The sequence below is a fragment of the Coffea arabica genome, chromosome 1e (assembly GCF_036785885.1).
Source record: "Coffea arabica cultivar ET-39 chromosome 1e, Coffea Arabica ET-39 HiFi, whole genome shotgun sequence".
Taxonomy (NCBI): Eukaryota; Viridiplantae; Streptophyta; class Magnoliopsida; order Gentianales; family Rubiaceae; genus Coffea; species Coffea arabica.
Window position 1 is genome coordinate 10248158 of NC_092311.1, and position 23498 is coordinate 10271655.

The 23498-nt window shown below is 36.6% G+C and overlaps 1 protein-coding gene and 1 long non-coding RNA gene across 2 annotated transcripts; one reads left to right on the forward strand and one right to left on the reverse strand.

Moving 5' to 3' along the window:
• The first annotated feature begins 12720 nt into the window (after positions 1 to 12720).
• Positions 12721 to 14433, forward strand: LOC140016095 (zinc finger BED domain-containing protein RICESLEEPER 2-like). The gene is made up of 2 exons (XM_072069228.1): positions 12721 to 13989; positions 14080 to 14433. Exons 1-2 carry the CDS (start codon positions 12721 to 12723, stop codon positions 14431 to 14433), a joined length of 1623 nt encoding a protein of 540 aa, XP_071925329.1.
• A 1267-nt stretch (positions 14434 to 15700) lies between these two features.
• On the reverse strand, positions 15701 to 21186 carry LOC140008551 (uncharacterized). Its single transcript, XR_011815987.1, has 3 exons — positions 20813 to 21186; positions 16794 to 16853; positions 15701 to 16077 (listed from the first exon to the last, which is right to left on the reverse strand). It is a non-coding gene; the product is annotated as an uncharacterized lncRNA (long non-coding RNA).
• Between the last annotated feature and the right edge of the window lie 2312 nt (positions 21187 to 23498).

The window sequence follows — 23498 nt, forward strand, 5'->3', positions numbered from 1 at the left end:
TTTGACAAATTAAAAGAGCTATTGACCTCACCCCTGATCATCCAACCCCCTGACTGGAGTTTGCCATTCGAGATCACGTGCGATGCTAGTGATCATGCTGTAGGGGCTGTATTGGGCAAAGAGTAGGAAAGGCAGCTCACGTCATTTACTATGCATCCTGCGCTTTGAATGGGGCCCAATTGAATTACTCCACTACTGAGAAGGAGCTTCTTGCAGTAATTTTTGCTTTAGAAAAATTTAGGCCATATTTGTTAGGTGCTAAAGTTATTGTATTCTCTGATCATGCAACGTTAAGGTACCTAATGACTAAGAAAAATGCGAAACCAAGACTCATCAGGTGGATATTGCTCCTACAAGAATTCGACCTGGAGATAAGGGAAAAGAGAGACTCAGAGAATCTAGTAGCCGACCATTTGAGTCGTATACCCGTTGGAGAGGAGAATGAGCCATTGAGGGATTCATTCCCTGAAGAGCATCTATTTGCTTTAAATTCTCAATTGCCTTGATATGCGGATTTAATCAATTATTTAGTAACGGGTAATTTCCCTGCAGGTTGGCCGAAATCGAAGAGGGACAAATTGAAGAGCGACGCCAAGTATTTCATCTGGGATGACCCGTACTTATGGAAGAGATGTGCTGATCAGGTGATGAGGCAATGCTTAAGTGAGGTTGAATTTCAATCAATTTTAACTTTTTGTCATACTTTTGCCTGTGGAGGTCATTTTGGACCCAAGAGAATTGCTCATAAGGTATTGGAAAGTGGGTTTTACTGGCCCTCTTTGTTTAAAGATGCATATGTATTTTGTAAGTCGTGTGATCGCTGTCAAAGGGTAGGTAATATAGCCTATAGAAATCATATGCCCCAAGTTCCATTAATTTTTGTTAAAATTTTTGATGTGTGGGGTATCGATTTCATGGTGTTGGCAGTCGATTACATGTCTAAATGGGTGGAGGCTAAGGCCACCCGGACTAATGATTTAAAAATGGTTGCAGATTTTATCAAGTCTAATATTTTTGTGCTTTTTGGAATGCCAAGGGCCATTATTAGTGACAGGGGGACGCATTTCCGCAACAAAACCATAGCCGTGCTGTTTCGCATGTATGGCGTACTTCACAGGGTATCGACGTCGTACCACCCGCAAACTAATAGTCAAGCGGAGGTATCGAATCGGGAAATTAGGTCCATTTTGGAGAAAATGGTGCGCTCCGATAGGAAAGATTGGAGTCAACGGTTGGAAGATGCACTCTGAGCCTATCGGACGGCGTACAAGACCCCTATAGGGATGTCGCCGTACAGATTGGTATTTGGGAAGCCGTGTCACCTTCCAGTGGAGTTCGAGCACAAGGCTTTTTGGACAATTAAACAGAGTGACATGAATCTAGAAGATGCCGGTGCTCAACGGAAGTTGAATTTGCAAGAATTGGAGGAGATCCGGAACGAAGTCTACGAAATTGCACTAATTTATAAGGAGAGGAGCCGGGCATTTCATGACCAACAAATCTCTAGAAAAATCTTTAAAGTTGGTCAGAAAGTTCTCCTATACCAATCCAGGCTCAAGCTATTCCCAGGTAAGCTACGTTCCCGTTGGATTGGACCTTTTATTGTTACTCACGTATTTCTATATGATGCAGTTGAAATTTAGAGTGTTAAGACAGACAACAAGTTTGTGGTGAATGGACATTGTCTCAAACACTATTATGAGGGTCTTGTAGATAGAGAGGTAGAGGCGATACGTTTGGATGAGCCACAGTGTTCCAAATAGCACTCCTTAGCCATGTCTAGCCAAAGACATTAAAGAAAGGCGCTCATTGGGAGTCAACCCAATTGTTTCTTTTAATTGTTTGTTTGATTTCGTGTGATAGTTTAAATATATTTTCCTTGAGTTTGACTGATTTTGAGTTTCAATTTTCGTTTTGATGATTTGTAGGTGTCCTTCTGTCATGACGTGCCCATGTCATGACGTATGGAGAGCTCATGGTCAGAATCGCCAGAAAGAGTTCTTATCCACTTGACGTGCTCGCGTCAAGTAACTTAGAAAGTTTCTCATTCCGTGCCTTCTTGATGTGCCCACATCACGTTCGCGGGAAAGGTAAGGATTAAAAAAAAACGGTTATTGATTTTCTGTTATTCTCTAATTTTTATTTTCAAAAATAAGTTTTGTAGTAATAATAATATTCAGAAAAGAATAAGAAAAAAATTAATAAAAAACATTTTTTATTAAAAAAATAATACAAAGTATTAAAAAAAAGTAATAAATTTAGGAAAAAAAATCGAAAAAATTTTAAAAACAAAACAAAGAAAAAGAACTATTTTGTTTTCTTTTTCTTTGTTTTCTTTTGTTTTCTTTCTTTTTCTTTCTTTCCCTTTTCTTTCTTTCTTTTACTCTGTTTTTCCTCTGTGTCGCCTGAAGCCGCACCACCGCCGCCAACCAGCTCTTCCTCATCGCGAGCCACAGCAACCAGCAGACCGCACGCCGCCAGCGCCTTGAGCTCCACCTAGCTCACCTCTACCACAGCAGCTTCCACCTAGCCCACCTCACTCCAGTCGCCATCTTCTTCCATCACCTTCCACTTGCGCACACAGCTGCCACACGCCGTGGCTCAGCACCACCATCGCGCGTTCTCGCGCGCACACCGTCAGCTGGCAAAGCCCAGGCTCCGTGCGTCGCCCGCTGATCGAATGCCGCTAGAAGCCCACAGACTGCCACCGTCCACCGTCTGCAGCTCCCACCCCACGGCCTCTTTTTCTCCAACAGTGGAGGTACCCCAAAACTCTTACCTGTTGATTGGAGAATAATTTCTGGGCAATGGTTGTACTCAATTGACGAGCCTGTGGCTCCATTGTTAGTTGATATAATTGGGGTACAGCATTTGGGGGTTTCACGGACATTGTGAGTGGGTTCAATTGCGTACTTGAGGGACAATAGTGACCATTAGGTTGGGTGCTCCGTTGTTAGTTCTTTCATGGAATTCTTGGGACGCATTGTTCGTACTCTGCCTGTCGATTCCTCTTGCTACTTTCATTGGTGAAATTGTTGAGATTTTGGGCTGCATAGTTTCTGCTTTTGGCTAATTATTTGGGGGACATTGGTGGCCATTACTTTGCTTCCTGCTCTGCTTGATTATAGCACTTTCTTTGCTTTTGAATTGCGATTTGCACCAGTGGCACTGGTTGGAGTATTTTCTCTTCAATTTGATAACTATACTTGGTTGGGTATTTGGTTGACTGCTAAGGACTTGTGACCGTGTTGCTCTTGTGGAACTTCTGATCTGATATAGCTGAATTTAGTATAGTCTTAGGGACTGTTGTTAAAATTTTGGGTGGACCACATTTACTTTTGACTGTGGGTTGGAGATCACTATTACCTACTGAATTGCGTTTGCTGAATCCTTTAGTTGTTAGAATTTCTTTATTTTGTTGTTGGGCTGCAAACGAGGGGGCATCCGAAACTGTTGTGTTGCTGCTAATTGGCATCTGAGCGTTGTTATATTTGTTGGAGATTCTGTTGATTGAGTTGACTGCTCCAAACCATGGCGAGGCCGAAATCATCTTCTAGGTCTAGGACCCCTAGACCCTCTCAGTCTCAACCTTAGACCTCCATTCCAGTCAACACCCCGATCAACCAACCTATCGCCGCCGGTGTCCGAACCCGGTTAGGCAGGGGTAGGGGTGCCCAGGTGGCCTCCGCCGCTCACCTCGGCGGGCATTTAGAGTTCACTAAACCCGCCGATCAGCGGCGCTATGCTAAAACCTGTGAGCGGCGTATCATTCCATGCAAGTGCGCGGACAACATGACTATGACTTTTCTGGGTATTCAAGAGGAGGTTGAGCGCATGTACACCGCCATTGGATGGCGCCCCTACCTCGCTATCTTCCAACCTGCCTTTATCGAGTTGTCGAGGGAATTTTACTCCACCTTTGAGTTTGAGTTACCTGCGAGGCATACTGTTGAGACTCCCGATGTCATCCATTTCCGTCTCATGGGTCAAGAATTCAGTTTCTCCATTACCCAGTTCAACTTGGCTTTCGGTTTCATCACTCGGGAGTACGCAGAGACTAGGAAATACGGCGAGAGTGCCTGCGATTATGTGGAGCCATTTCTTTCTGCTTACCGCGAGGTGTGGGAGGACATGTCTGTCGACAAGCATCATTATGACCCGTCTAGATCTCGGAGCTCCTTTCTTGAGGACTCGAGTGTTCGGTATGTTCAGAGACTCTTAGCTTACAGCTACTCGGGTAGGAAGGACAGCTCCGGTATAATCTCTCGACCGGAGCTCTTCTTTTTTTGGTGCATAAAGAATGGGTTCAAGGTCAATTTGGGGTGTTGGTTGGTGGCACAGTTCAAGTCCATTATGGCGAAGAAGAACAAACCCCTGATCCTTAGGTCCTATATCACGCACTTGGCGGTCCAACTAGGCGTTCTGAATCTACAGGATCACAACCTTCACTTGGCCTGCGACATGGAATATCTAAATGCTGAACGCTTAGCGAGGATGGGAATTCTGGAGCATGTCGATGGCCGCTACCATTTTATTCCTCCAGGACCGCCCCGCGCCCCCCTCGTCCTTCTTCTACCCGTACAGCCCCGATTGGCGATGCACCTGGGCCGTCGACCTCCGCTCCTCCTCCTCTATCACCAGGGGCTGAGGACTGGCGCCAGCTCCGGCAGCAGGTTGAGAATTTGACCTGATCTCAGGGGAGTTTTGTTGCCCTCACTCTTACTTTTGGTCTTAATTTGCTACATTGAGGGCAATGTATCGTTTAGGTGTGGGGGGGTTGGATCAACTGTGCTAGTTTTTTCTACTTTTTAGTTTTTTTAGATGTTTTTGCTCTCTTTTTAGTTGGTTATTTGATATCTCTCGTTCATTTTCTTTCTTTCTTTTTGGGTGATTGGCTCGTATGTGATGCCAAAAATTGATGTTGGATTGTTGCCTCTATTTCTACTATTGCCAAATTTTAGTAATGGAAGTGTATCAAGTGCATGTGGTTGAGTCTAAGAATATCTCTGTGGTGAATATCGACGACTGTGTGACTTTTATAATTTTTGGTTAACTTTCCTAGGCATAGGGAAAGACTGTTGGCATTTTCATGTGAATTGGTCCGGTTATTAACTTTAGTTCTCCATATTTGAAAATAAGGCTAGCGGCTGCACATTTTCTTTTGTTTTTGTGTTATTTTGAATTCTTTTTGTGTTATTTCGCTGTGAATGAGAGTTGACTGTCCTCCGCTAGTATTTACTACCGAGTAACCGGGGATCTTCGCCAAAAGTGTAGATTCTCGCGTCAAAAAGTAGTAATTGCTATGAGTGCGTGGTCACGTGGCGATAGGAGCTGAGTAACCGAGCTCTTTCATCTAACAAATGTCAAAGTTCGCGTCGAAAGGCTCCAATGGCTAGCGACTAAGTCTTTTATTACTGTAAATAAAAAAAAGTAGAAAATGTGATAAAAGAAAAAAGAGTGAAGGTTGTGTTAATGAATAATAAAAGTCAGCCTGCCGATTTATGGATTTAATGTTGAGATTTTAGTTAATAGTTGGACCATTTGCTGATAAATGTTGCACGTCATTCCTTTTTCTTAGATTAGTTAACCTGCAATTAAGGGAGTTGTGTGGTTTAGAAGCTAACCGTAGTGATATTTCTTGGGTTTTGATCACTGATGCTTGATATATTTTTCTTGGTATCTTGGCAATACGGTAGGTGGAGCAATAGCCATTGTCAAATATTGGTATTTGTTTACTGTTCTCATGCTTGAGGGCAAACATGATTTACATGTTGGGGGAATTGATAGGTTGCAATTTTATCATTTATTTTATTATTAATTTCCCCTAATACCTGACCTGATGTGGATTTATTATTAGATTCTACTCACTTTTCATGATTTGCAGTTATTTCAGAGAGTAGATCGAAAATACCACAACCAATGCCAATTTGACAGTCGTCGGAAAAGAACCCAAATAGAAGGCATGCAGAGGCAACTTTGGAAAAAGATGCGCGAGCCCTTTTTGGTCATTTGGCCGAAGTCCTCCTCAAAAAGAAAAGCCAGCCGCCGCACAATTGGGGAAAAAAAAGGAGGAATTAAGAACAAAGAACTAGACTTATTTTTCTGCTTAGTTTTTTTCGTCCTTTAGCTTAGCTTTTTGGGGACTTGTCCTTTTCTTTAGCTTTCAGTAGTGTCTCTTCCTCGTATGTTAGGAGAGGCAAAACAATTAAGTACTTCCTGTAGCTTTTCTTTCTAGTCAGCACTCCATCGAATCAAGTTTACCCATTTTCCAATTGATGGCTGCAATTTTCTCTCCAATTTCCTGTGGGTTTTGTTCATCAAACATGAACTAATTTTTCCACTCTAGTCAAGGGACAACAGAGGCTCTGGTTCGCCTAAAAATTGTGAGATCGATTTAATTTTATCTTTTTTTTTATTTATTGGTATTCGCATATTCCTTGGTTGCAGTGCTTATGATTGTTTAATTAATTAATTGTCTTGGATCCGGATAATTAGTTAATTTGATAATCTATTGTCAATTGGGACGTTAAATCCGTAATTGTTTAATTGTCTCAAAATAGTGATAACTGGCATGATTGGGTTTATGTGAGAGAAATATGCGGGCTAACCTAAAATAACCCTGGTAGTGTGTTATTTGGTTAGAATAGGGCTCCTCTAATACGTAAGACAATTGGGGAATTAAATCTTACGGGCGTACCTAAGATTATTTCTCAATTAGAGTAGTGATTAACAGGCGTACCTTAACCACCGACACAGTAAGGAGGGGTTGACTGTCATTGCTTGTTTGGCAGTTATAACCTATTTATTAGTAAATAATTGGTATTGTCTTTGTTTCAATGATCAATTAGGTGAACCATTGCTGAAGTCATTTCTTGGCTAGATTCTTAATTATCACTCGTTTGACTTTAGTAAATTGTTATTTAATTTTTAATAGTTTCTTAGATTTTATTTGGATTTCTTTGATTATCACCTTCTGCACAAAAACACCCCCTTTGTTACTGTGAATTTGAAAAGAAACAGTTACTCTCAGTCTCTGTGGATTCGACCCTACTTACCATTATCTACAGAAATTAACTTTAGTTGAGCGGGTATTTATTATTGCACAGGCCCGACACCTGTCAATTTTAATCAAACTTCCAAAAGTTGATTAGACAAATACATTTAAAATTCTAATCAAACGTCCACCAAGAAGACTTTTCTATAATTCTTTCCATTTCATCTCCTGTTAAGGAAAACAAATCTAACCGGGTGAACGAATGCTCGTGAGGCCAAGAAACACACATGCAAGCACTTAGTCCAAGTAACCACAACAATTATGCAGTAAGTGAAACTGTAAAGTTCGAGTAATTAACATTTCAAGTAGAAAAAGTAAGCAGAAACAATTCAAGAATAATGTAGCTCTCAGGAGCTAAATTCCACATAGTCGAGTCAAGGTCTTGATCAAATTCCATGTTGACACTCCGTCAACCACATACGTATCAAATCCTGTAGATACATCACTTTCTTCGAATCCCGTCACCTTTACACCCCCTTACCGGACCCGCTCATCAAAGGTTTAATATTACTCGAGTATATCATGGCAGTACTACGCGAGTATGCCAAGCAAGATCTCTCCAATAAATCAAGCTTTACGAATACCTCATGGTTTACTAGGCTCCTCGACCAAGCCAATGTTGGCTCGATTCACAGAGTTCGCCAATGAGTTTGGGCATCCCCCGAATACGAATACAAATATAAGTCGATGAGCAGCTCTCAAATCGATGATTTCAAATATGAATCACAAATACGAATCGCATATACGAATCACATATACGAATCACAAATACGAATCACATCCACATTACTTCGTACAAGTCGAATATGGATTCACATAGCAAAATTCGAATTTAATTTCATTTGAAAGAGAACGAGTGCGGTAAAGTACACACTCATCTCTAAAATTCCAAATTCACATAACGGATAAGTAGCAAGTCAGGCACTTAGCAACAAATTCATGTACTTGACACTCACAAATCAAAATAAGGGAGTAAGTGCTCAAACAAGCTTTTAGGTGTCCACTTTGAGATCCTCTTGAAGGTTCCCTTGAGCGCCTGAGCAAATAATAATTGACTATCACACACTATTACTTACAAATCCCTTGCTAACAAGGAAGATTGTACACTTGTACAATACTAAGAAAATGTCATGAAAGAAGCCTTAATTACTCAAAAATCGAGACTCAAAAGTGGGGTTTAATAACACAAGAAAAACTGATTTCCTCCATGAAATCAAGTTTAAAACGGTCAATCAATATCAAAGGATAGGGAAGAGTTTCCAAAAACTCATTTCCCAACAAGTAGGAAAAATTCAGTTTTAAGTGACAATTTTTGAAATTTCAGATCTTTCACTCAGTAGGTCCAAAATTGGAAAAATTGTACCGTTGGAAACTTGGTTCAAATTACTAAAAGTTCCTTGAAGGCACTTTTCCAGGATTCTAAATGGAAGACATTCAAATTTCAGCTCAAAGTGGCTGATTTGAGCATACAAGACAGTTTCAGTCATGTTTTTTGGCAATCTTTGGAAATTCGACAAAATTTACAGAAAGTGAACTAACCTCTAAAATTTGTAACACAATAAGAGTTCCATACAAAGTTTCAAACACAACAAGCAAAACTAAATTTGGAGTTTTGAGTATTAGGATATAGCAGTTCAAAGTCGGTAACTTTCACCATTGGAATAGTGAAATTTCCAGATTTGACAAGCAGACTTTGGAACATCATTTGGGTATTGAAATAGTCTTAGAATAACACCAAATTTGGTACAATTCAACTTCCATATGAGGACTACTCCTCTATAAAATTTCACGTAAAAAATCGTACGGGAGGATAGTTAACAAAACTACCAAAGTTCAGGAAATTCTTATAGCAAATCTGTCTTCTTGCTTTCTTTTCCTTTTCAAACATTTTGCCCAATGAAATCAACTCCAATTCTATCCATTTTTGAAACCAAGGTTCTAGGTACACTTAATAAGCATTTGAAAAGCAATGGACATCAAGATTTTTGAAATAAAATGTCCCAAATCAAACCTAACCAGTCGGCTAGCAAGAAGAAAGGGTTTTCCAGATTTCCAGCTTTGGCACAGTTTGTAAATTGAATCATATCTCACTCAATACAACTTGAAATTGAGAATGGTTGGTGGCATTGGAAAATACGTTCAAACATCAGAAGAAAATATTTCCAAAGTCAGTTCACAAGTAGTTTAAATTCAAGCCACAAGTTGCAGCTTCTCATGTCCATTCGAATGGAACAGGCAGACAGAACAGAACAGAACAGCTGAATTTAGCAATTCACTGCAGTTCACTCAGATCGAACTAGCAAGTAATTTTTATACCGTTAGAAAGCTACGGATGTCTAGTTTCAAATACCACAAACGGCACTCGATTTTAACTTTTGTACAAAGATTTATGTTCAATCAAAGGGGCACTGTTCAGACTGCCTGAACACATTTTCCAGTTTTCTTCAAATTTTGAAATTTCAAGTTTTACTCAACCAATTCAAATGATTTTTGGTAGAAACTTTCTACACACTATATACAACATATATCAACCAATTTCACAGCAAAACAACCCACAAAAATTCGAAAGGCAGGTACGAAAAGCACTGGACAGATTCGGCCAGTTCTAGTTCCTCTCATTTCTCAACTTTCTCTCCATTTCTAACTATAATTCCTCTCATTCAACACATAACCAACATTAAACAAGTATTTAATCCTCAAGGTAGCTACCTAGAGGTCACACCAAGTCTGCTAGCCTAACAATAAAAGCAAGAAAAATAAATTTCCTCAAGTCCTCTACCTATTTCTTGCTTAGGGTAGTAAACCCATGCAAATCCACTACTAAACTTTGATTAAATGGAAAGATCCAGAGGAGATGGAAGTTACCTCCTTAGACGCAGATGAGATCAGAAATTTTCACCACCAAAAGCTCTAAGAAATTCCACAAAATGAAGTCTTTCACCAATCCAAAGTTAACCTGCAAGTAGCTAGAAGATTGGTTGAGGTTTTTGGTGCAAGATTTGAGCAAGACAAGAAGAGTTTTTCTTTCCATCTTCTCCTTTGCTGTTCGGCTGACCAAGAGGTGAGGAAAGAGAGTGTTTTTGTTGTGTGAAGCTTCTTGGAGAAGATTAGAGGGAAAATGGAATGAAAAGCTAGCCAAAGTCAACTAGGAATAGTGTCACGCTCGGGTTTCGTATCACTGATTTCTCTCGTGCTTGTTACACTTGTGCACTAATCTTCCAATGTAATTCCCTAACACTTTGAATTACTCACTCCTAGTAATCTAGTATTAATTTCTTAAATCTCCACTTAGCCGTTCCGGCTCGATTTACGCGAACTTCCGATTCACGCACGATAAAGCGAAACTTAAAAGAAATTCTTGTAACGATAATATAATTAACTAATACTAGGGTAAATAACTTATAAAATGACTATTTTAAGAAATAAAACATAAGTCCTCAAATCTTCAAGATCATTGCACTCTCGGATCGAATATTGCTTCGAAATACGTGTATTCGCTATTTCTTACTAAACGAGCCTCCGAAAAATTAAATTTGCTAACGGAACGTTTTAAAAATATAAGTAAGGCATTGTTCTATGTAAATGGATTTAAAATGGTTGCAATAAATTATTCAGAGAAAACGAGTAAATAAATATTTAAATGAGCTAGTAAAATAAGATAAAAATAAGAAAATTTTCGGGTCCTCACAGTTTTATTTATTTTTATAGCCAATTAACTAGGTTTCTAGTGAATTATGCATTTTGTAGTTCAAAGTGTGAAAAATTACATTTCCACAGATTAAAATTGTGAAAACTTCTTTTTTTTTGTAGGTTTTAATGATTCAATCAACAAATAGAGTGAATTGGGAAGATATCTGGATGATTGTTAATGAATTGAAGTGATTTAAAGAGAATATGAAGTGAAAAATATTCAAAAGATAAATGCAATCAAGTGAAAAAGAAGAAAAATTTGATAGTTTTGACACTTTTTGATATTTTGGCTATATCTTGATATACAAGCATCGGATTGAGGTGATTCTTGAGTCATTTTGTGTGACGGCCCGGTCTTCTCCTAGGGCATACCCTAGAAGCTAGCGGACTGCCCGCCTGGCTCTCGCCAGAACTCATTCACTAACATTAACTTCAGAGATAACATTGTGGTATACTAAAACCACACGTTTAAAACTTTTACAATGCCAAGTTCAATACTAAAACCTAGGGGTGGCAATTTTCGACACGACTTGAAAACCCGACAAGAACCTAACACGAAATTAATGGGTTTGGGTTTAGATTTTGAGAAATCGGGTCAGACCCGCCAGACCCGAAAACAAAACAGGTCAAAATCAGGTTAACACGGGTTGACCCACTAACCTGATTTTAAAATAAAAAAAAATAAATAAATATTAAAAAAGTATATAAAAACTTAATAGTAAATAACTAAATATAATATACCAAATAGGCAAATATCACTTATCAGTTATCACTACGCAGGCAGAAGCAAAAATCACGCCGGCCCTAAATCTTTCTTCCCCTTTTCAGCTATTCTCCTCAAAAATTCTAAACGCAGCTTTTCTCCTCCAAAAAGTCTAAGCGCAAAGGCAAAACCAGGCGTCCCTTCGAGTGTTCCTCAGAACCCCTCATCAGGTTGGTCCGATTCTCCCTTGCTTCGTTTGATTATTTAATTTATCTTATTAATTTCAATGAGAGGATCAAGATCATGATAACTCTTCTGAAATGTTACATATTTAGTCAAGACTTCCTTTACTAGTGTTGGATCTGTCAGAGTCACCCTCGGATATCGTCCAATCCACATGAAAAAATTTTTTCCTGCAAACATATATATTTCCAGACCATTAATATGCGTCAATTTTCACACACACACACATTAGGGGAGAAAAAGAAAAAAAAATACCATGGGTTTGGAGAGTTTTGTAGACATCAGGCATCATGCGTTTTATGATATTATCTCCAAGCTGAATAGGCTTGTACAAAGTTTCCTTGAGTAATTTATCATTTTCATGCTGGTCTCCTCGCAATAGCCTATAGGGATTCCCTTTGAAGCCTTGTTCCCTGAGAATTTTCTCAAGCCTCTTTGGCTTCAACCAATAGACTTCGACCATCCCATAAAACCAGTAGATGACATAACCTAGCAATTCCAATAAAGGTAATAACTTGAAGCTCGAGACTTCCATTGTTTCAGGAGGAAGGACTCTAGCTTTCTTTCTTGGGTGGGAAAGAAAGAAAAATGATAGAAAACTGTGCAACTTAAGCATATGGTTGAAGACATTTAACTATTTTTTTGGTAGTATATATTCCATATACAAGACAAAATTATTTGGCTCTTAAAAAAAAGAAATAATTTTGCTCTTAAAATGTCTCTAATCTTGCTAGTATACACGTTGTTAATGTTGAAAAGATTATTTGTTTTTTATTCCTTCAATTTTTTTGAAACTCTTAAATAAATTTGTTTATTTTAGATTCTCAAGAAAATAATTAGATTAGGTTTTCTGTAAATAGATACTTGTTGAAGCTCCTACTGTAATTTTATAATTATTTTGTGCGGGCATGGTTATGGCCTGGTGGCTGCAAATATATAGATGACCAAATGAGCAGACCAGACCTACTTGGTATGATTAACAGCTTTTAATCAGTTTATTCATTTTGATGATTAACATATGGATATAAGTATGACATATCCAAATTCAGTCACTATTGAAGAAAATAGTGATACCGGGAGCAGTAGTGATAGCATCAAGGAAACAGGCCACACCAACCAGCAACCTCAATGCCCGGAGACTAGTGCAATTGGAAAAAAGAAGTTACCTCCAAAAGCTATTATTGATGTGCCTGGCAAGAAGAGGAGATTAACTTCAGAAGTTTGGGATTACTTCAACTTTATTCCCAAAAAGGATCCAAATGAAGAGTTAAAGTGCAAATGCAAGAAATGTGGGAATGAATATTCTGTTGAGAGTAAAAGTGGAACAGGTAATTTGCATCGACATATAAAGAAGTGTTTGAAAATGACAACAAAGGACATTGGGCAGTACCTAATCACTTCTGACAAAGGTGCTTTAGGCACACGAAATGCACAATTCAGTCAAGATAAATTCAGAGAATTACTTGTGCATGCTATAGTAAGACATGAACTGCCATTTTCATTCGTGGAGTATGAGGGGATAAAAAATGTTCTTACATATTTGGAACCCCAAATTAAACATATCACTAGGAATACAGCCAAGTCGGATATTAAAAAATTGCATGCAAGAGAAATTAATAGACTTGGTAGTGAATTGCGTGGATGTCCTAGTCGAATATGTTTAACTTCTGATGCATGGACATCTATTGTGACTGATGGATATTTAAGTTTGACTGCACATTTCATTGATAGCAATTGGCTGCTACAGAAAAAAATTCTGAATTTTTCTTATATGCCTCCTCCTCATAATGGTGTTGCCTTGGCTGAAAAAATTTACAGCTTGGCTAGTAGTTGGGGTGTTGAAAAGAAATTATTTTCCATCACATTAGACAATGCTTCTACAAATGATTCTTGTGTTGCAATACTTAAGAATCAGCTTAAGTTGAAAAATTCTTTGGTTTGTGATGGTATGTTGTTTCATGTGCGCTGTTGTGCACATATTCTCAACCTGATTGTGCAAGATGGTTTGAAAGAAATTGATAAATCTGTGGAGTTAATAAGAGAATGTGTCAAATATGTCAAGGGTTCTCAAACAAGGAAGTTAAGGTTCACCGAATGTATAACACAGACTTCTCTTGATTCCAAGAAAGCTTTAGTTCAAGATGTTCCTACTAGGTGGAACTCCACATATAGGATGCTGTCCAGTGCACTTTATTATCGCCTTGCATTTGGTCACTTACAACTAAGTGATTCAAATTTTCGATGCTGTCCATCTCTTGAAGAATGGGAAAGAGTTGAAAAAATTTGTGGCTTTCTTCAAGTTTTCTACGAGGCAACTAATGCTTTTTCAGGGTCCAAGTATCCAACTAGTAACTTGTACTTTCCTTAAGTTTTTAAAATTCAATTGAAGCTGTCTGAGGAGTGCAATAGTTCAGATGATTTTATGAGGAGGATTGGTTCCCAAATGTTTGTGAAGTTTAATAAATATTGGTCCGAGTACAATCTCTTGTTGGCAATTGCTGTGGTATTTGATCCTCGGTATAAATTTCAATTTATTGAATTTAGTTATAATAAGTTGTATGGCCCGGGGTCTAATGAATTAGTCAAGATCAGAAATGCACTTTTTGATGTCTATAATGAGTATGTGAAGACTTTCAACATACCCGGTGCATCGTCTTCATGCTCTCGAGGCAGCAATGAAGTATATTCTCATGGATCCAAGGACCAAGAAGACAACCAATCATTTGATGTTTTAGAGGTATGAAAATTAAAATTTTGTAACTTTATTGCATTCTAAAATTATTATTGTGATGATGATTTTTAACTATTTTGTTTTATTATTGTATCTAATATATCTCTGTTTGTAACTTATGTAGGAATTTGATCAATTTGACACTTTTGAATTTGTCTCTAGTGCACAAAAAAGCCAATTGGAATTGTATTTAGATGAGCCAAGAGCTAAACGATCCTCACATATTATTGTTCTTGATTATTGGAAAGCTCAACAATTTCGATTTCCAGATTTGAGTAAATTGGCAAGGGACATTCTATGTGTTCCAGTATCGACCGTTGCTTCTGAATCTGCATTTAGCCTTGGTGGTAGAATTTTGGATCAATTTCGTAGTTCACTTTCACCCCAAATTGTTGAGGCTTTAGTTTGCACTAAGGACTGGTTGTTTGGAGATAAAAGTGAAGGTAAATACAGATTTTTTTTACATATTTTACTGTTCTGATATTGTTACTCATATATTTTTTTTCATTCTTATAATGTAGGATCTCTAAATATGAATTTGGAGGATTTAACTCAAAATATCATGTCTCTCAATATCAACAAGGATGAGATTGATGCAACAATAATTGAGGATTCAAATTCTAATGTTGTTAATCTCTAATCCATGATACTTGATGCATGGTAAGTTAATTTTTAAATTTGATTAAAAATATTTCGTAAGATTTAATACGTGGTTTAATATCCAAGTAATTCTTTTTTTCTCTTTGGTGTTGATCATGATCCTCCTAGCTGGAGTGGTTGCTATGAATGTTGCTTGGAGGGCGCAAATTATGAATGTTGTTGTTGCTGAAGATGAGGGCAGGACTTTGGTTGGCCTTGGAACACCACTTTTGTCATGATTTAATATTATGTGAAATTGTAATATATTGACTCTAAACTTGTAACTTTGGTTGGCAGCCTTTTGTTTAGATTGTTTTAGTTGAATTTGTTTGACTTGTGTGAAGTTGGAGCTATTAATTTGACTTATGTTCTGCCCTCATGCTATGAATGTTGCTTGGAGGACGCAAATTATGAATGTTGTTGTTGGCTTGTTGCTGATGATGAGGGCAGAACATTGGTTGGCCTTGAAACACTACTTTTGTCATGATTTATCATGTGAATTGTATTATATTGACTCTAAACTTGTAATTTTGGTTGGCAGCCTTTGTTTTGATTGTTTTAGTTGAATTGTTTGATTTGTGTGAAGTTGGAGCTGTTAAATTTGGATAGATGATGTATTACATTATTTTTACTCTTGTGATGTCTTAATTTAGTTTGGAATTGATTCTATTAAAAATTACAGCCGGCTAATCAGTAAATGGGAAGTAAATTTCAGGTCGTTTCGGGTCAACCCGCTTGACCCGTCAACCTGAAACTGTGGAGTTCAGGTCAGCATACCTGACCCGTCACGGGTTGACGGGTCGGGTTCAGGTCAATAAATTTTTTGGCCTGACCCGACCCGCCAACCTGATTTAGACCTGATTGCCGCCCCTACTAAAACCACATGTTTAAAACTTTTACAATGCCAAGTTCAATACAAAAGCTTCAGCCGTGGTATGATACTAGATAATTTATAATCACGAAAGTCTTCACGTTAACTCCCTAAAATCCCTCGTTCGTTTCCCCGGCCACCAACTCCTGTAAGGAAAACAAAACTAAAGGGCTGAGCTAAAGCTCAGCGAGGTTTGCCGAGCAAGTAACATTTAATAAACACTTAAATCAGTACAATTAAGCAAGTAGTGCACATTTCACTGTACATTCACTTTCATTAAGCAATTGAGGAGACACTTCACTAAACAATCACTTTTAAAAGGATACGGTGCTCGCATTAGAGCCACTTCAATGTCATTGAGCATTCATTTCAGTGTCAAGAGACACTCATTTTACTGTCATTGTACATTCGTTTCAATATCATTGCACATTCCGCCGATTCACCTCCTTATATCCTCCAAAACAATAAATAATCGCCTACATTCAATAATCTCCCAGCCTCATGGTAATACTCGAGTATACCGAAACATTTACCCAAAGCTACCATCCTACCCGACCAAGCTCTTTGCTGGCTCGAATAGTCTGTTGAACAGAGGGTTTTAGGGTCCAGTTCAGCCGATGCGGCGAGACACACATACGACTTACATTCATGCACACTTATAGTAACATTCAATCAATTATCGACCTTCAAGCTCAACTAAGCCAAGTGCGATAAAGTATACCCTCGACTTAGAAGACGAGGGACAATTGAGATACACTTTACAAGGAATCATTTAGTAATAATTCATGATATGCACATTTGTCACATAATTTCACTTAAATACACATAAACAATTAAACACATAAATTCGGAAAACACTCACCAATTATCCAAGTAATTTACTCTCGAGCCTCGAGTCTGTTTCCTGGCTCGCAGCTACTTCCTGTGGTAAATATATAATTTCATTGTAACTTTACAATTTGTAGATGTTCACCTATTAGTTAAATTATTCGAATTAGGTTTGACTTTCAAATATAAAATATAACATATTCAATATTTATTCTATTTTATTGTTTAAGCTATTAAAATCAAGTTTGACCTTAAAATACAAAATATACGCAATATTTATTCCCCAATATTTATTCCCCAGTTTATTTCGAGACTTATTGACTTTATTATCTTAAATCAAGAAGCATACGTATTTTCCAAGTTAATAATTTATAAAATATTTATTTTAGGATTAAATCATTTTCCACTCAAGATTCTAAGACCAAGGCTTAGGAGTATTCCATTGGTTCCCTTTTAATTAATTAAACTCTAGGTTATTTGGAAATTAAATTTTATTCCACTACACCAGTCCCTCAAATTTTATAGTCTTTAAAATATTTGTGAAGACAATATTAAGTGATTAGAAGCCAATTTAGGTACATAACTATCATGAGTTTTCCTCTCATTTGCTTTAGTTTAACTCTACTCGTGGAACTATATACAGTGACGGAGCCAGGAATTTTTTTTTGGGGGGGCCAAAATTTTTTTCTAATAAAATTATCTTAATATATTATGTTCAAAATAATTTTTTTCTATTTAAATATATGATATCTAAAAATATCAAATATTAAATTTAATTATAAAGATACGTCTATTCATAAATATGCGGTACAGTCATAACAAAAAGATAACCTTTGATTAAATATCTTATAACATCACAAACCATCCAATTTGCACATTATGAGAAGATGCTCTCTAATATGTCACCTATGCAATATATAAATAACCATGTAATATAAATGTAACTATTTTCAATTGAAAAAAGATAAAAGTTATGTTAACATACTTTGAAATTTCAATATCTTTTCTTAGAAATAAATTGAGCTCTATGCTCTTTCATAGAACTAAATTCATCTATGATTGAATCACTGCTAAATTTTTCAGCAACTTCCTTTTCTATATACACAGTTAGACAATCATTCAAGAAATTATCTTCCATCTTGTTTTGGAGCTTTGTCTTGATTATTTTCATAATTGAAAATGCCCACTCTGTAATTGCAGTTGATACAGGAAGAGTAAGAACAAGTCTAATCAATCTATCAATAAGAGAATATATCACTGATTTTCTTTTCTTCACCAAGTCTTGACATAACTCATAATACCAGATAATTCTTGCAATTCATGATGATTTGGAATGTCAAGTTCAAAATGTTGAAGTTCTATTCTTAGACGTACTAGTTCTTGCTCCATAAAATCATTCAGATAGAACTTCTCTGCAAGTTTACAAATATCATCAATCTTGAACAGCATAAATCCATTTCTAGGATCTAAAGCAGTGCTCAAAACAAACAATTCCACGGTATGATCATTAAACCTGCTATGTAACTCTTGCAATTGATAATCAATTGTTGCAAGAAATATATCCATTCGATAATAATGCTCCACACTAATCTAATCATGATGACTTCGAGATTTACCACGTCTTGCAATATATTGAGCATTCATACATGGGATATCAATTTGATGTTGCTCAAAAAATAATTTAACTTTCACCAAGAAATCATCCCATCCCGAATCTCGAAAATTCTTCAGTAGCTTTGTTGTGCTTGAGACAAGATACTTTGCATTCAAAATATCTTGAGATTTACGTTGCAATGCTATACAAAAAAGATGAGTAATTTCCACAATGTCTTTCATAAGATGCAAAGTGAAAACAAACTTAAAAGATAACAACTGATTCAAAACAAAATTTGCATCTCCACGTTGAGAGTATGAACCTCCATCTACTGCAATGTTACTTAAAACCACCCAAGTAGCATTGAACATTTTCAGTAAACTAGAAATAGAATCCAAATGAGAACTCCAATGAGTATCTCTAGCTTGTTTTAAAGTGCCAATTTGATTAAGCCCCCTACCAGTTTCAAGTTCACCATTAGCAATCTTAGTAGCAACTTCAATTGCTTGAGCCATCTTTAATTCATCATTATGTTTGCTAGATGTAGTAACAATGTTGATAATGAAAACTAAATTGGAGAAGAATTGGAGAACAGAAGCTACTTCTCTAGAAGCTGCAACTAAAGCAAATTGAAGCCTATGAGCCAAACAATGAATGTAACAGGCATATGGACATTCATGGTAAATTAACGTTTGCAAGCCATTCCATTCAAAGATGACTAATTCATATATATATATATATATATATATATATATATATATATAAACTCTCATAATGTAAACTAAAATTGTAAAAATTTAGGGGGGGCCAATTTTATTTTACACACATATTTACATATTATGAATTAAAATTCTCAAAACTTAGGGGGGGCCATGGCCCCCCTCTGCCCCCCTTGGCTCCGTCATTGACTATATATGGCCATTAAATCTCGGAACAACCGTAGCTATCATTTATGAAAGCTTACAAGGTTGGAAATTAGAAGAAATGCAGGTTAAAAGTTGATTCCTCACGGCTAGCATTATAGCAAAATGCATCCGGAAAAATAAAAGAAGGCAATGAGGAACAATGAGGATGGCAGCTTTGCCATCCTCTGGTGTTTTGGTCATAACTGGAGCTACGCTTATCGGATTGAGGCAAATTTTATAGTGTTTCGAAGCTAAGACATAGACCTATATTCCTATGAAAACATCGACATCCAGTTCTTGTATTTTCAAGGTAAAAAATGGCCGGTCAGAAGCACTTTCTGCTTCATTCTCTCGGCCATAAGGTGATTCAGCACACAAGTTCACAGCTTCCTCTCCCTTTGCTTCAATGTAACCTTACTTATGATGCTTAACGTAGCTACTAAACCACAGGGCAACCTTAGTTATCACCTGTGGAAGTTCACAGATTTAGACATTAGAAGAAAGCTGCTTCAAAAGCTGATTTCCTTCCCTTTAGTGTCATAACAGATTGTATCAGCTTTCCTTAATCGAATGTTAGTTAAGCTTCCTTAGGTTTTTCTGATTTCCAAGACACCTATCTGTTAAGGTAGAGAATTAACATGTCTTCCATGTATTCGTTAGTGAAGATTCCAGAATCAGTAACATCAGGTCATGCAACCTGTTTAACTCCTTCGGCCAAGCACCTACAGTCAGTCGAGTTCATCAGGTCTACTTTATTCACTTTAGTTTCTGCTTGTTTCTGTCTCATTTGTTAAAGTCTAAGGACTTTATGACATGCTACAGCTCACTACGCAGGTTTAGCAGCTAAGGGTCGCAGGGAATACCTAACACTTCCTACCAGTTCTGCTCAGTCGAAGCCACAGATTCAGCAGGTAGTGGCTTAGCAGCTGAGCTTTCCCTTTTGTTTCTCTTCAGTTTTGTACTCCAGCTAATCGTGCAGAGTGTATTAATCTACTATCAATTTATCCTAAATAAAACATGGTAGATTATGATCAGAACTCAGAAGAATAGCTGAACTAAATCTCATGCTTGAGCTCAGCAGAATCTGATGCATAACAGCATGCATCAGATTTCCCTCGAGTTCCATTTTCTCATTTCATGCTCACCTTCTCATGCGTGAAACCATCAAGATGCCATGCACACTTTGTATATTAACACAGGAAGTTGTAGAGCTATTATTCATGAAAATCAACCAAAAGTATTCCTTTCCTTTTTCTGATGAAACTGACCGTAGTCCGTAGAGTACACTTAGTTATTCCAGCTCACGGATCCTACCTTTACAAGTTCTATGGCTAACATTACATAATATCAGAAATCAGAGCTAACCATCTCCATGTATTTTCTATCAGAATTCAATTTATGGTTCTTACAGCCTGCATCAGTCAATCATCAACCATTTCTCACGGTTCAGTCCCGAATTAGTTGAGCTTTAAATCAGAAATTTCCCTCAGTTGAAGCGCAACTTACAGGTTAAACATATACTCAGTATATATAAGTGTTAGTCATGGAGCTTACCTCTTGTCTTAAGTTCTAAAAATTGCAGACGAAACCAGCTGCTATTCCAACTTCTCCTGCTTCAGTTCCCAAACTACACCAGATTCCTCTTCGTTCTCACTCTCTCAACCTTGCTCTCTCTTTTCTCACTCACTCGAATCTGCTTTTGAAAGAAAGCGAGAAAGAAGACAGCTTTGTTTGTTTTTTTGCTCTCAGTCCGCCAATTTTCATTTCTTGAAGCTACTCTCTCGTTCGGTCACTGCTTACTCAGCAGACTTAGGAGTTTTTATCTTCCTGACAGCTGTCTCAACTATGAGCTACTTCGGTCAGTTTCATCCCAAATTTCATTTCCACCGCTTAATCTAACAGAGCTTGCATTCGGTTCAATGAAATGTATTCCTTTCTCTCGGTTGGTTTCTAAATTCTGATAGTTTGTGTGATGGCTGCATGGTAGTTAGTCTTGAAGTTTGAGGTCGGTTTGGTCTTTTAGTTGTAGTTTATTTGCTCACTAAGGCCTAAAATTTTATGATTTCATGCATGGACCCCTAACTTCATTTGTATTTTCGTGGAAAATTTTCTTACGTTGATTTAGTCGATTTCGACACATTTAGCTTTAAGAAAACCTCATTAGACATGTACTTGTTAAATTTCTAGTGTATGATACGTGTCTAGTAACATTCGCAATTAATCACAATTTATGATATACACGTCATATATTTATTTAATTCGTAAAATTTTTCTGTACCATTCTAGAATATTTCCTAAATTCTCAATTTTATAGGGATTCAATTAGGCATTTAAGGTAACCGTTTATTCGTTATATATAATTTTTCTAATATCAAAGTAAATGAAATAAAATAATTTTAGGGTATACACATAATTTTCTCGGGTTCTCACATTTTGAATCTAAGACATAGCTCTATATTTCTTATGAGACATCAAAATCATTTCATGAGTTTTTCTAGTTAAAAAGTCAAAATACAGTTGGCCATTTTTCCTATCAAAAGCTGAAACAAGATTTTGACAAATCAAGGGTATTTTGGTTATTTTTTAGTCTACAGAGCTCCAAATTAGATGATTTTTGATGCATTGAAAAGGTAGCTCAAAGAAATACAACTTTTATGTATTGCACAAGACTAGTTCAACCTCCATTATGGAGAAAATATTAGTTTAAGTTGGTGCTAAAACAGAGCAAAAGTGAAAACTGATCAGAAAAGTGTAAACCTGCAAGGGAGGCAATACCCACCCACAATACGCGACCTTAAGGGTGTATATTTTATAAATGTGTGTACAACTTGCACAACTACTTGCTCTGATTTTTTATAACTTTTTACAGTTCAATTTCAATAAGAATTTTAGCTGCAGCTATAAAGAAAAGTATGGAGACTTGTAGAAGAATATTTTACGAATCTCAAGAGCATTTTACATCAACTTTAACAACTCATTTGGAGTTTGAATTCATCTATAAATAGGGGGATTGAAGACATATTTTCACAACTTTAGAAGGTCAGAAACACTACCAAAATGTAGTCTTCACTAGTTTTTCTTAGTTCATTAGTATATTATAGTTAGTGTAGTTTATCCATCTTGTACTTGTAGTTAGATTTGGATGAAAAAATTAAGGAGCAAGATGGAGAGTTTGGAACTCATGTGACAATAGTGACTTTTCTCCTTTCACTTTCTCTTTTGTATTTGAGTTTATGTTTAGTTATAATGCAAGTATGGTCTTTTCTTTCATTCTCTTTATATTTTGCTAAAGTTTATGCCAAGAGTTATCAATAAACTTTTTATATTTTGTTAGTAATATTTAATTGGTTATTTGATGATATTATTTTGAGCAAGTTATTTATCACTTTTGCTTTTTAATCATAATTAACTAGCCAATAATTGTAATAATTTTAAGGTGTTAAGTTTGCAATGAGAATTAAAACTTGATACTAGTTCAAAAAAGTGCTAAATATAGGAAGTACACTCACGAGAGTAGAGGTGTACCTTTGTGGTTTTGGCAATTTATTTCATGTAATTTCATATAGGTAATGAACTTATAGCTAATTTCATAACCGCAAGAATAAGTATGGATTAGTTTTAAATATAGTTGATTCACTGCGAGAGTAGCTTTCACATACATTAGAAAATTACATCATCACTAACCAAGATAATAATATTCAATTAAACTGGTAAGTTTACTTGCAAAAGTAGTGAGAAATTCCATTGTTATTTTTACTACTTTTATTTCATGTTCGTAGTGTAGATTTAACTTTTTACATTTGTGATTGTCTAAGTAATAAAGGAGTTTGAAAACCATTGGTAATTAATAATCTTACCTGTGGGTTTGACACATAATATCCTTGTACTCGATAAATGATTTGTATACTTGCAGAAAGTGAGATATTTAGGTTTTATTAAAATTTGGTACAAGGTAGAACCTCATCAAGTTTTTAGCGCTGTTGCCTGGGAAGATTTGTTTAATATCAGCACTAAAAATAATTTTATTGGTTTAGACACTTTTACTCACTTTTCTTGTTTTTGTTGTGTCAAGTGTCTTGTTTGTTATGTTTAGTATCTTGTTGAATCTTTTATTTTGTGCTTAATGACTTGTTTTGTTTGTGTCTTTCAAGTTATTCTTCTTGACTAATCTTATTTTGTGATTGTTTGAAAGCATTTTTAGGTTATAAGAAGGATAGTAACCAAAAATGGATAAAAGTTT

Bases quoted from the DNA above. Each gene is read 5' to 3' on its own strand.
- LOC140016095 (XM_072069228.1), top strand. From the start codon at position 12,721: ATGACATATCCAAATTCAGTCACTATTGAAGAAAATAGTGATACCGGG. The intron at 13,990-14,079 runs GTTTTCTACGAG...ATTCAATTGAAG, and splicing joins AAATTTGTGGCTTTCTTCAA to CTGTCTGAGGAGTGCAATAG.